The sequence below is a fragment of the Eupeodes corollae genome, chromosome 2 (genome assembly GCF_945859685.1).
Source record: "Eupeodes corollae chromosome 2, idEupCoro1.1, whole genome shotgun sequence".
NCBI classification, from domain to species: Eukaryota; Metazoa; Arthropoda; class Insecta; order Diptera; family Syrphidae; genus Eupeodes; species Eupeodes corollae.
In genome coordinates, this window is record NC_079148.1 from 17,830,761 (window position 1) to 17,844,252 (window position 13,492).

Sequence of the window (13,492 nt, forward strand, 5' to 3'; positions counted from 1 at the left end):
CTTTGTGTTCAAATATTTGTTTTTTAGAGCTAGTTTTTTTTTTAACTTCCCATAGGAAGTTTCGACGTTTCAAGGTCCCTAGAGCCAAAAAAAAATTTTTAGAAAGATATATGTGCGTGCGTGTGTTCGTGACGTTTTTTTTCGTCGTCCATAGCTCAAGAACCAGAAGAGATATCGATTTCAAATAAATTTTGTTATAAAAATTGCGTGGGTGGCTTTTTTAACATAGCAGTTTGAAAAAAAAGTGAACATTTTGGTTAACCCTAAATATCTTATGAACCAAAAACGCTATAGACTTGAATTAAATTTCATATAATATACTGTAATTTAATATCAAAGAAGTATACTTTAAAAAAAAAAACATTTAAGGGTTTTTTTGTAAATCAAAAAAATGGAAAAAAAATTGTCACCTCCAAAATTTTACGACTTAAATATAATTTCATCTCTAAAAAAATTTTGTGCAACGAAAAATAATGTTTTTGACACCTGATAAATTTTTGAGCAAAATCGAATTGTTAGTTTTTTTTATAAAAAATAAACACCTAAAAAAAACATAACCCAAATTTGGTAAAAATTGAATTGCGACATAAATATCTTTTTTAAAACTTAAGGTTATGACTTCAAACTTATTTTATCTTATAACAAATATTGTTTTCAACATTCGGTAAAATTTTGAAAAAAATCGATTTAACAGTTTTTTTACAAATAAACAAATAATAAAAACCAAAAAAAAATGTATAAAAGTCGGTAAGAATTGATTTTATACTCAAATATCTTTTCAAAAATTTTAGATATTGGCTTTGAACTACTTTATTTATCTTTCAAAAAATATTGTTGTTAACATTCAGTAAAATTTTGAAAGAAATCGAATTGACAGTTTTAGTACAAAAAATTAAAAACCTGGAAAAAATTAAAAAAAAAAGTTGGTAAAAAATGATTTTCGACTCAAATATCTTTCCAAAAATTTGAAATATTGGCTTCAAACTAATTTTTTCTTATAAGAAATATTGTTTTCAACATTCGTTAAAATTTAAAAAAATCGAATTGACGGTTTTTTTTACAAAAAAATAAAACTCTAAAAAAAACAATACTAAAACTTAGTAAAAATTTACTTTCGACTCAAATAGCTTTTCAAAAATTAAAAATATTGGCTTCAAACTTATTTTCTTTCACAGAAAATATTGTTTTCGATATTCAGTAATTTTTATATAAAAATCCAACAGTAAGGTTTTTCATAAAAAATAAAATCTACAAAAAATAGTACGAAAATTTGGTAAAAATTGATACGAGTACATATAAACAAGCTTTTGAGCAAGACAAATCGACAGACGGGATGGGTACTTATCAGTGTGGGTCGCATAAATTTTAATTTAATACTTATACAATTTTGTATTTTGTGTTTAAAACTATTTTTGAAATGCTTTTATTTAGAATATATTAATATACGTTTTACATTTTAATTGTGTAAGAGAAATTATGAAATGTGTCATAATTTTTTTTGCGAAATTGAAATTACGATGTGGAATAAAAATAAATTAAATATTTTTTAAAAAATGACATTTTTGATTATTAAATGTAATTAAGACAGTATAAAAGCTTGTGCAGAAAACAAATTATTGAAATTGGTCAATTAGTTGTTGAAAAAACTACAAAACAATATAACGGTTCCATGGGGGAACCCTTCTGGAGCAATAAAAACATATTTTTTATATGAAGCTAAATTAGAACACAAAATTTTAGGTGAACAAAATAAAAATCTATAGGTTTGTTTTTGAATACATTTGGGCAAAACAATTTTTATAGATACTACTGTTTCAGTCTTAAAAATAAATTTAAAAAATACCTTTTAAGACCTCTAGTTTACGAATGCAAAACTTGTCATATAGTTCCTATTACGTCGCAAGTACAAAATTAACTTTTGGATTTTGTATAAATTATAAATAGTTTGAAGGCAATATCTTCAATTTGTGAGTCTTTTATCAAATTGTACATTCTTTAAGTCGCGATTTATTATATTTGATAAGAAAACCTTCACTTCGATTTTCCCAAAAAAAAATTCAAGATGAAGAAAATTGTTGTTTTTCGTTTCATAAATATTTTATTGAATTAATATAACTTTTTGTTCATAAAAAAATCAATTTAATATGTAAAAAAATTAATCACAAAATTAATACAAAATACGTTGTAAAGATTTTGGAGAACAAATTTAATACATCAAGAACTGAAGAAATTAAGTAGCATTAAAGTTTTTGACTATACATTTATCTTGAAACATAAATCCTAAAACAGAGACCCAGGAGCTAGTCGGGCATTTTTCTTTTTTGAAAATTATATTTTTTTTATTTTTTGTTTCTGTCATCATATAATTTAATAGTTGAGCTTTAATTTGGGAAGCTTTTGTTGCGCTACGAAAAATTTGTTTCTATAATTTTTAAAAGTTCACTTTTTTTATTTCAAATTGTTAGTATTCAAAGAAATCTTTAAAATGCATACCCTGAAAAATAAATAACTGAAACACTTTTTAAAAATAGTGTTTGTTTCTAAATAAATGTGAAAACGTGTGATCGCAAATCAAAAATAAAAAAATTGAAGTAAGGTTTAATAAATTTTTAACTTTATGCTTTACTTAAAAAAAAGAGTACCTGCTTGCTAAACATCGACTTTCATCAACATTTCTGTACTTTAATGTTTCTAAAAATTCTTTTAAGTATTTAAACACAGAAACCTTTTGCTAGGTAAATTTAAATTAAAATCTTCCTGTTTAAAAACATCTCAAATTCTAAGAAATATTTTCAAAAACCTGGCAACACTACTAACTTTGTCCCTAAAGAAATCAAGAAATCACTTCCTTCTCACAAATATAATATACACGTTAATGCCAACAACATGTGTTGCTAATATTTATAACCCCATGTCAAATAAGTGGCAAATTGACGACAACATTCTCTTGTGCATACCTTCCTGCCTTCAAATACAAACGCCTATATCACACCTCTAAATAAGTAAATATATATATTTTAAAAAACAAAGTACATAATTCATATTATCCACGTAGCTTAAAGCTAACCTACCCCCTAAGGCCCTAGAAGAAGAAGCACCTAGAACCTATTCTCTCTAACGATTACCATCAAAGTCAGTGAAGCAATTTAAGTGGTAGGTATTCGCATCCGCATCCGAATCATGTTTAGGGAATATACTCAAAAACGTAGGTACTTGAATGTCAATGGAAATTTATAGAATCCTGACGATTATTTAAATGCTAAACGAAACATCTTGCCCAAGAGTAAATCCTTATCCATCCGCAAAAATACAAAAACCTAAACAAAGCCAAAACATAAAAAAGAAAGCAGAAATCCATAGAATACAAATTTTCAAATTTTTGGTCATAATTAGGTAAATTTTATTTTTTTGATTTTTGTTCTTGTTTGCATTTTTATATATTTTTTCTCTTAAATTAACATTAAACTCTTAATTCTACATTTTGAAGAATAACAAATAAATAAAATTATTATTCAACTCGTCTCCGATCACAGTAACGGTAGCTCAACATAAATAATAAAAATTCTACGTGGTATGTTAAATAATATAATTTGAATTTTAAATTCGTAAAACAGGGTTTTTTGTGGGAGGGGGTTGAGTGTGCATTTTTAACCATCGTCATCTATATCACTGACATCAGTGTGAATGGTCGGGTGTAATTAAAGCTATTTCCATGCATAATTTGTAAATTTTTTGAATTCTCGTCGTATTTACATGATGTCTGTCTGCCATGTTGTGTCGGCCGGTAGACCGGTCTGATGTATGATGCATATATAGGTAAGCCATCAATTTGTTTGAGTGGTTTTACCTTATCCATATTATATGTATGTATACATCTAGGATCAGGACTTTCACCAGGGACGCCAGACACCACCTTCACACCCACCACCACCGATACCATCACCACCACCATCGGTATCTGTGCCGCCACAATCTAGAATTTCTTCCTTGGGAAATGGTTTCCTCAATGTTTTGGCAGTAGTTGAAGCAGCAGAAGCAGGTAACTGAATAGGATACAGGACATTGGCTTGCGGCATCGGATATCTTTGGTATTGAGCTGCTGATGCTCCTATTGCTGCTGTAATATTTGGCATGAATGTGGAAATGTGCTTAAGAAGGTCGCCGGTGATGTGACGGTCGTATTTGGTAAGGAATTGAGTGACTTCCGTGGCACAATGATGAAAACCAGCCCAGAATTTGTCCACATTGACTGGATCCGGTCGCATGAAAAGTGTATTGCTTTCACGCAGACGATGCAAATGACGTACTGTTAGTTCAAGGATGTCTGCTTTTTCCAGTTTCGATATGTTTTCACCGTCCTGTTGAGAAAGAAAAAATAAAGAAATAAGATTTAAAATCAGAATACTCTTTGCTATGGAAATTTGACTTAACTAATTTGAATAAAATTCAAAATAAACACAAAAAATGTCTTTTTGAAATAAATTCAATTGCTGAAGGAATAAAGCAGGTTTTTTGTTTGCATGGTCTGTGAAGGACTAAATTTAACTATATTTTTTCTGAGTTAAACAGAATATTTGATTATTAGAATGTAGGTTAAGAATAAATACGTTCATTTGGTGTAAGGTATATATCAACTTTAAGACGTTTCTTTTTGATTTAGATTAATTCAAGATTCGCATATTCATTAGTTTTTTAACTTATTTGAAAACTCACATGTGAATGAATGTTTTTTTGAAAATAAATTACAGAAAATATATCTTAAGAGATAATAGCCATATAGGAATAAACCTTTTAACCCAGTTGAAATAACTCATAAAATTAACTAAAGTAGAAGGCAGTCCGAGTGATAATATTAACAGAAACTTTCGTTTCCGAAAAAAGTGCATCAAAAGTACAACTTTTCCGAAAATTGGAATATTGAGGGAAACCACCTTAAATACGTTGCATCACGTCACCTACGACTAGCTGATTTCAAATATTGTTTCAAAAGACGTGCAGGTGGCCACATTTGTCCGGTAGAGGTCGCCAAATATACCACTTAAAATTGATCTCATCCAGAAACTCATTTTATTGGCAGATGTCGCCAAAAATGCGTTTTGGGAAACCACTTAAGATTTGTCGTATCCAAATCCCTTCGACTTACTGAGTTCAAATATATACAAAACAATGAAATTAATATATCAATTACATAAAGTATTTAAGAATTTATAGCATTTTTAAGTCTAAGGTATCTAAAGTTATTTTCAACTTCAAATAGGAAGTTATTGTAATGGGTCCGATTTGTCAAATTGAACATTTTGACATTTCTCGACGTTTCAAGGTCGATAGAGTCGAAATAAAAGATTTTAAGAAAGATTTCGTCCATAGCTCAAGAACCAAAAGGGTTATCGATTTCAAATAAATTTTGTTATACAGATTATAATGCAAAAAGATGCAGAAAGGGCTCTCAAGGAAATTACGTGGTTGTTTTTTTACCATAGCAGTTTGAAAAAAGGTGAAAATTTTGGTTAACCCTAAATACTTTACGAACCAAAAACGCTAGATACTTGAATTAAATTTTATATATGTAATATATTGTAACGTGATATCAAAGAAGTCTATTTTTTTTGAAAAAAATACATTGAACAGTTTTTTTTATAAATCAAAAAAACTAAAAACTAAAATTTGTCACCTCCAAAATTTTACGACTTAAATATGATTTCATCCCCAAAATAATTTTGTCCAACGAAAAATAATGTTTTTGACATCTGATACAATTTTGAAAAAAATCGAATTGACAGTTTTTTTACAAAAAATTAAAAACCGAACAAAATTTACAAAAGTTGGTAAAAAAATATTTTCGACTCAAATATTTAAAAAAAAAAAATTAAGCTAATAGCTTCTAAATAATTTTTACTTATAAGGAATATTGTTTTCAACATTTGGACAATATTTGAATAGAATCGAATTGATAGTGTTTTTACAAAAAATAAGAAACATAAAAAAAATGTATAAAAGTTGGAATTTCGACTCAAATATCTTTTCAAAAATTTTAGATATTGGCTTTAAACTACTTTTATATTTCAAAAAATATTGTTGTTGACATTCCGAAAAATTTTGAAAAAAATCGAATTGAAAGTTTTTGTACAAAAAATTAAAAACCTAAAAAAAAATTTTACGAAAGTTGTTAAAAATTGATTTTTGACTCAAATATCTTTACAAAACTTTGAGATATTGGCTTCAAACTAATTTTATCTTACAAAAAATGTTGTTTTCAACATTCGGTAAAATTTAAAAAAAAATGAACTGACGGTTTTCTTACAAAAAATAAAACTCTAAAAAAAAACAATACTAAAAGTTGGTAAAAATTTACTTTCGACTCAAATAGCTTTTCAAAAATTAAAAATATTGGCTTCAAACTTATTTTATTTCACAGAAAATATTGTTTTCGATATTCAGTCATTTTTATATAAAAATCCAACAGTCCGTTGTTCATAAAAAATAGTACGCAAAATTGGGAAAAATTGATACGAGTACATATAGACAAACTTTTAAGCAAGACAAATCGACAGACGGGATGGGAAGTTATCTCATCCCATTGTCTTTTTTTATTACATTATTAAAGCAAATGTTATTTTCTTATTTTGATTTTAAAATTGTAAAAAAATGTTTTTTTAATGAAATAAAGCAATAATAATATAAATAATTGTAAAAATAATAATTTACTGTACAAAATTATATCTTATATTAGATTATGCTAAAATACGAAACTCTTTTTTAAATATCGTCATAACCGTTTTCGAAAAGTAAAAGATTTTGTTCCATATCAATTTGCAAAATGTGTAGATTTTAATCGACGTTAGTAGTAAAATTGAACGGTTTGTAGCAAAACTTTAACTCATGAGATTATTATTCCAGAAATCAAATAATTTTAATGCATATTTATTTAATTTTGGAACATTAAAATGTTTCAAGATGCAAATATTTACAAATTTAAAATATGTAAATCATTTTTAACTTTAAAAAATCGACTTGAAAAAACTCCTTTCAAATTAAAGTCCGAAAAGATAAAACTACAAGTATTTTATCACATCTGACTTTCCAAGAAATATGAACTAAAGCAACAACTAATGAAGGTGAACCTATTTGAGTCGAAAGTAAATTTTTACCAACATTCGTTAAATTTTTGTTAGGTTTTTATTTTTTTATACAAAAACTGTCAATTCGATTTTTTTAAAAATTTTACTGAATGTTGACAACAATGTTTTTTGAAAGATAAAAGTAAATAAAAGCCAATATCTCCAAGTTTTTAAAATATATTTGAGTCGAAAATCAATTTTTACCAACTTTTATTATTTTTTTTTAGGTTTTTATATTTTGTAAAAATCCTGTCGATTCGATTTTTCTCAACATTTTTCAGAATGTTAAAAACGATATTTCTTATAAGATAAAATATGTTTGAAGCCCAAATTTCAAGTTTTTGAAAAGATATTTGAATCAATATTCAATTTTTCCAACTTTGAGTAATGTGTTTTTTAGATTTTTATTTATTATAAGAAAACTGTCAAATCGATTTTTCTCAAAATTTTATCAGATATCAAAAACATTATTCTTCGTTGCACAAAATTTTTTTGAAGATGAAGTCATATTAAAGTCGTAAAATTTTGGAGGTGACAACATTTTTTTTTTCCGTTTTTTTTTGTTTTATTTATAAAAAAAAAACCGTTAATTGGAGTTTTTTAAAAAAAATATACTTCTGTGATATCAAGTTACAATTTACTATATACAATTTAATTCAAGTCTCTAGCGTTGGTTCGTAAGATATTTAGGGCTAACTAAAATTTTCAAACTGCTATGGTAAAAAAACGACCCACGCAATTTTCTTGAGAGCCCTTTCTGCATCTTTCTGCCATATTATCTGTATAACAAAATTTATTTGAAATCGATATCTTTTCTGGTTCTTGAGCTATGGACGACGAAAAAAACGGACGTACGTATACACGCAAGCACAGACATCTTTTTAAAAAACTTTTATTTCGACTCTAGGGACCTTGAAACGTCGAGAAATGTCAAAATTTTCAATTTGACAAATCAAACCCATTACAATAATTTCCAATGGCAAGATAATAAATAGTTGGTAGGTTTTCATTACATTTCTTGTTATACAAAATAAATATAATTTTTTGTTTTATACTTGCTCAAACAGAAAAAAATAAATGATCTTTTGATAACTATTGATTTTTTCGTTTTAGTTAACGTTTGTATAAATTCATATTATAAATTTTAGAAATTTGTAAATTAATATTTTTAGGAAAAAAGAATTTAAAAAAAAAATTAAAGGTTAAAAAGCTTCTTCGATAATTTAAAACATGGTCACAGAACATGCAGAGATTTGTTTACACAACGGATCTGTTTATTGCACCAAACATTTGTTCTGTAGAGAGGACACTATGTTGAAAATAGAGCCTTCGAATTTCTTGTAGTATCGGACAAAAAGCTATGAAATGGTAAATATCGTAACGCTTATTTCTGTTACAATAATTGCAAAGGAAAGGTAGATCTGAATGATGCGGATTATAATTCAAGTTCAATATTTCAACCCTTGCTCTGAAAATTACATCTAAAGCTCTTGCAGAAAGTCTTTTATTGAAATAATTTGTCGCATTAGTATTTAAAGAATTGCTTAGATTTCTATATATTTCTCTTGTTGACGATAATGAAGCTCTATTTAAATGTTGAAGATATATATTTTCATCAACTTTTGCGATAACATTCGAAAAGATATCAATTCGAGAGAAACATTATGCAATCGGGCAAGTTAAGTACATTCCTTAAATGGCTATGCTTCTGTTCGCAAAAGAACCTTCATGATAGATGTGTGAAGATTCGAACTTGGTTTACTCATTACTCCTGTTAAAAAATCTGCATGCAATTTTAAATTTCTAATATAAATCGGAGCAATTCCGGACTCAACATGAATTGCATAGGTTATAGTCGAATTAGGTAACCGAAATAATCTTTTGAAAAAGATGCGTTTTATCAACTCAAATTCATCAAAATAGGTGTGACCAAAAACTTGAATAACGTAAGACAAGCAAGTGTTAATGGTTGCTTGGAAAAATCGGTATTTTGATCCTAAGTCTACGGTTTTATTTGAGAAGAAAGTTGGCCACATTATGTTGAGAGCTACTTTACTCGTAGCTTCTTTACTATTACGCTGAACATATTTATTGAAACCACCGTTAGGAGACATCAACACTCCTAGATATTTGAATTCTTGTACTATTTCAATAGGTTGGTTGTTAAGGAAACACCTTTCTTCTCTCAACCTTCTACAACTCCGTGCCACAAATACCAATATCTTTGTTTTTTCTGAGTTAATTTTGTGGTCCCAGATATTGCAGTACGTTTCGCCCCTATTGATTTGTAGCTAGAGAGAAAATGGGTTATCCGCTAGAATAACCAAGTCGTCCGCGTAAAGCAGCACTTTTATACGATTATCAGAAAAACAAACTCCACCGGGTAAATTATCAAGATTGGGCTGAGGATATATCCTTGCAACCACCTGCAGTCGTTTGAAACCAATTTGAAACCTCGGCCCTACCCCAAACTGTAGCATAAGTTTTACATACAAATTTTTCGAAGATATTTAAAAATTTTCTAGTTATACCAGGCAATCTTAAAAGTAGGTAACCTTTTTGCTAAATCAAGGTCTTAAAGTGAAACTTTACGTATTTGCAATTTTAGAAAAAAAATTGTTTCAAACTTTTGGAAATCATACATAATTTGAATCGATATCATTTTGTTTGATTTAATAATAAATTATAACTGAGGTTGTTCGTGCTTCAAATAGCATTGTTAATTGTTTATTCTGAAAGAATTAAACAAACATTTTTGAATACAAAAGTGAAATATAAAAATAGTGTACAGAAAAAAGTTTATTAAATTTGTTTGTTTTTTGTCCTTACATTCCAATTGTTGCAAGAAACAGGTATGTTTTTAAAAAATGTTTTTACTTTATTATTGGTGTTTAAACTTATGTTTCAACATAAAAAATGTAATAAGAAACAAAAAAACAGTCATGTTTTTATTCAAGCTTGAAATGTTCGAACGTTAAAAGCCTTTCACAGTGTTATGCTGATTCCATGCCAAAAAATAGTCGTTATTGAAAGAAACTTGAGCGATAAGAAAATACTTACGGAAAAGGGGTCAAAAAAATGCGAAATAAATCGAAGTATTAAAATGTATAGTTACGAATATTTTAAGAGACTTTTCTTATACTTTAACTAATATCAACACCAAAAATTTGTCTCGTTAGAATTTGTGTCTCCAAATTAATTAATAATTTGGATTTACAAAAATGAATAAAAGGGATTTTTTTTTTCAAATGATTCTTTTTTCTTGGTTCTACAGATATTAAGAACAAGGCAATATTTTCCTAGCATGATCTGTTTTATAAAAACCTGACTATAAAATTAAATTTAAGACCAAAATCTGTACAAGCAAATAATAGCTTGAAATTTAAGGAGTAATAGCATGATAGTAGAATTAACTCTTTTAATTTTTGGACTCGATACCGAGCTCGGGAAAAATAAAAATAAATTACTGCAAATATATTTTGTATTCTACCCATCACATATATAAATAACAACAAAAAAGATACATCCCTTTTTTGTGATATAAAAAGTCACACAACTTACAGCTTGTAATGTTCCTGTCATTAAATCCTTTAATTCTTCCAGACACTTGTTGATACGTGCGCGTCGTTTCCTCTCCAACATTGGCTTCATTATTTTACGATATTGATAAGTACGCGACACAGGCTCCATTGTAAGCGAATTAATCGCGAAATGATGGTGGTTCGGTGCCATCATCCGGATAAAGTTTTTTTTCTGTTTTCAATTTAAAAACCAACAAAGTATTTTCTGAATCAATAAATTTTGTCTTATAAAAACTTTAAGCAAGAACTATTTCACATAAAAACAACACACGACGAAAATGTAGTGCATCCGATAAGTTGAATTTCAAAAACCATACAAAAAAAAAATACAAAAAATTGAAGATGTATTTTTTTTGTCTTATCTTAATTGCTAACTTTAAGATACGATTATAGAAGCTACTGGATTATCCGTTTTTATTTATATACGAGTATTTTTTGAAAAGAACGTTGAAACGTCTTAATCCGTTGACGTGTAACGATCGAGTGATCCATCGTCTACGTTCATTCACAATTTTATTAAGTGCATACCGACCGCAAGACCATCAAGAGTGGCTGGCGTGCTGCTTGTCGAGGCAGCCAGCGGGTATATCTCTTGGTAGATATCTCTAAGGCCCGATGTCGACTGGGCAATATTCCACGGATTCGCAATTATGACCGGCGCGCGGTGGCGTGCAGCTCGGGGGGTCTCGGAAATCTGATGGTTTGCCATCACTGATGTGAATGACGACGAAGACTTAAATTAAGACTACGACACAACGACTTCGCGACCGCGTCACAGTCAGCGCGGTGGCTGTAGCGTGTCGGCGCGGCGGTTGATGGTGGTGGTGACGGACGACATGTCTTTATAGGTCCCGTGGGATAAATCTACGAAATGAAGATGATACTTGAATGAGTTGTTATTTTATTTGGAGCTTCCATCATCGCGCAAGCATTTCGGCCATTGTACAGTGGCAGCGATAGCACATACCTTCGTTATAGTTATGGTTTGTTGTGTTTATTTTGTTGATGCGATGGAACTCGATATCGGTGTGATCCCGCATTCGAACCGCAATACACATCATATCCAACTTCCAAGACCTCATCAAATGGAATTTGATCACAATCACTATAGATACAAGTATATAGCTTCAGGGTAAGGCGGGTGTCATGTGAATCTCGAGCCTTCTTCATTCCACAAGTTGTGATACTCTGGCATACGCCGAAGTCGACGAAGAGATTATGATTGGCGTATCACTTTTGCTGTATAGATCCGATTCGAATAACCAGGCATGTGCCTGGGAGATTTATAGTCGAAGCCTCTGAATCAAGTGAATTTCACCACGTCTTTAAGTGTATAACGTGTCTGATGATATGAAAGATTTTTTCGGCTATACATTTTTAACGTTTTCTAAAGTTAAAGTTGTTTGATATGACAGAGAAACAATGTGAGCATTAGGAAAACAGGGAGTGACTAAAAAAGATTTATTAATTTTAAATCGTTGAGTATTACAATAATAGAAGGATGCAGAAACTGGTAAGGCATTCTGCATTTGCGTAGAACGGCTAAAGAACTAATCACTTGAAGTGTGGCTATAACAACTGAATATTTCACTGATATAGTTTGTAAATACGATTGTAAAAATATGGGGCCACATATTTTATTTATGCAATGTTAGATTGGCGTAAATGAGCCATTGGTGTAATTGTTAGAAATTATTTAAAAATTTCTTTATTTAGATATTATCCACAAGGCTTAAGGCTTATAAAAATTTCCAGCCAAGAGATATTTTCTTGAATCGTAGCAGAAAACCCATACATTCTCCTCTATTTATCACCTTTTTTGATCGCTCGACAAGAGGTAGCTGGTTGGAGATAAACATACATGAATAATGGAATGAAGGGGGAGGGGGGTCAATTATACCTTGCTTTAATGATAGAAGACAACATTGGGTTTTCGAAACATTACATTGTATATGTTGGTTTATTCCAAAGAGCTAAGAGTAATATCTTCATGGAAATAATTAATATTATTCAAAGTTAGAGATTAACATGATAAACAGAGCTGGGGACATGATACAGCTTTGTGGCACCCAACAATTTATGTAGTGGATTTTTGACTTGACTCCATCTCATAAAAGATGTTTTACAGTTTCTCAAAATATTTTATATGCTGAAAGTTAATTAGTGTTTCCAATTGTTTGAAAATATGTAAGTGATTAAAGTCTAATCGATCGATAATTTGAGTAAGAAGAATAATTTCTCCTTTTGAGAATTGGCTGAAAAAATTCTGTTTTTAACTTCTCAAAAGGAGAATAATACGATAGGTAAAATCTTACGCAAGTAAAATCTTCGGTAGCGTGAAAGAACACCTCTTCCAAATAAAAATAGATATACCATAAAGGCTCTTGGATTTCATGCATAATAAGATCTGAAGAAATCTTGCCACAGTATGACAAAAAAAAAATGGTCTCATCATTACGTCGCTCAAAAACTGGACGAGCTATGATTTTCGGCGAACTACCTTAAAAACAAATTAACTATCTCAACAGAACTAACATAGTGGTGCAATTAACAACAAACGTTAAATAAAAAATAAACTATGTGGCGCAACAGTCCATCAAGAACCAGGGCCTAGCGACTTACAAATCTTAACCATTCCTGTGTGCGAGTAATGTTGTCAGATATGGAAGGGACCTACAGTTTATATGCCGAATCCAAACGGCTAATTTGAGAAAGCACTTTTTATGAAAAGAATTACTCTTGGAGGATTTGTCAATTCCTCGCAAGAGGCAGTACCAGTGAAAAAAAGTTATG

General features: G+C 29.4%; 1 protein-coding gene across 1 annotated transcript; it reads right to left on the bottom strand.

Moving 5' to 3' along the window:
* Nucleotides 1–3,376: 3,376 nt before the first annotated feature.
* Nucleotides 3,377–11,457, bottom strand: LOC129946132 (enhancer of split mgamma protein-like). Its single transcript, XM_056056186.1, has 2 exons — nucleotides 10,680–11,457; nucleotides 3,377–4,358 (listed from the first exon to the last, which is right to left on the bottom strand). Exons 1-2 carry the CDS (start codon nucleotides 10,851–10,853, stop codon nucleotides 3,891–3,893), a joined length of 642 nt encoding a protein of 213 aa, XP_055912161.1. The 5' UTR covers nucleotides 10,854–11,457; the 3' UTR covers nucleotides 3,377–3,890.
* Nucleotides 11,458–13,492: the final 2,035 nt, after the last annotated feature.

Coding starts and splice junctions, on each gene's coding strand:
- LOC129946132 (XM_056056186.1), bottom strand. CDS start 10,853: ATGATGGCACCGAACCACCATCATTTCGCGATTAATTCGCTTACAATG. Junction 4,359..10,679: donor TGACAGGAACATTACAAGCT/GTAAGTTGTGTG, acceptor CTTTCTCAACAG/GACGGTGAAAACATATCGAA.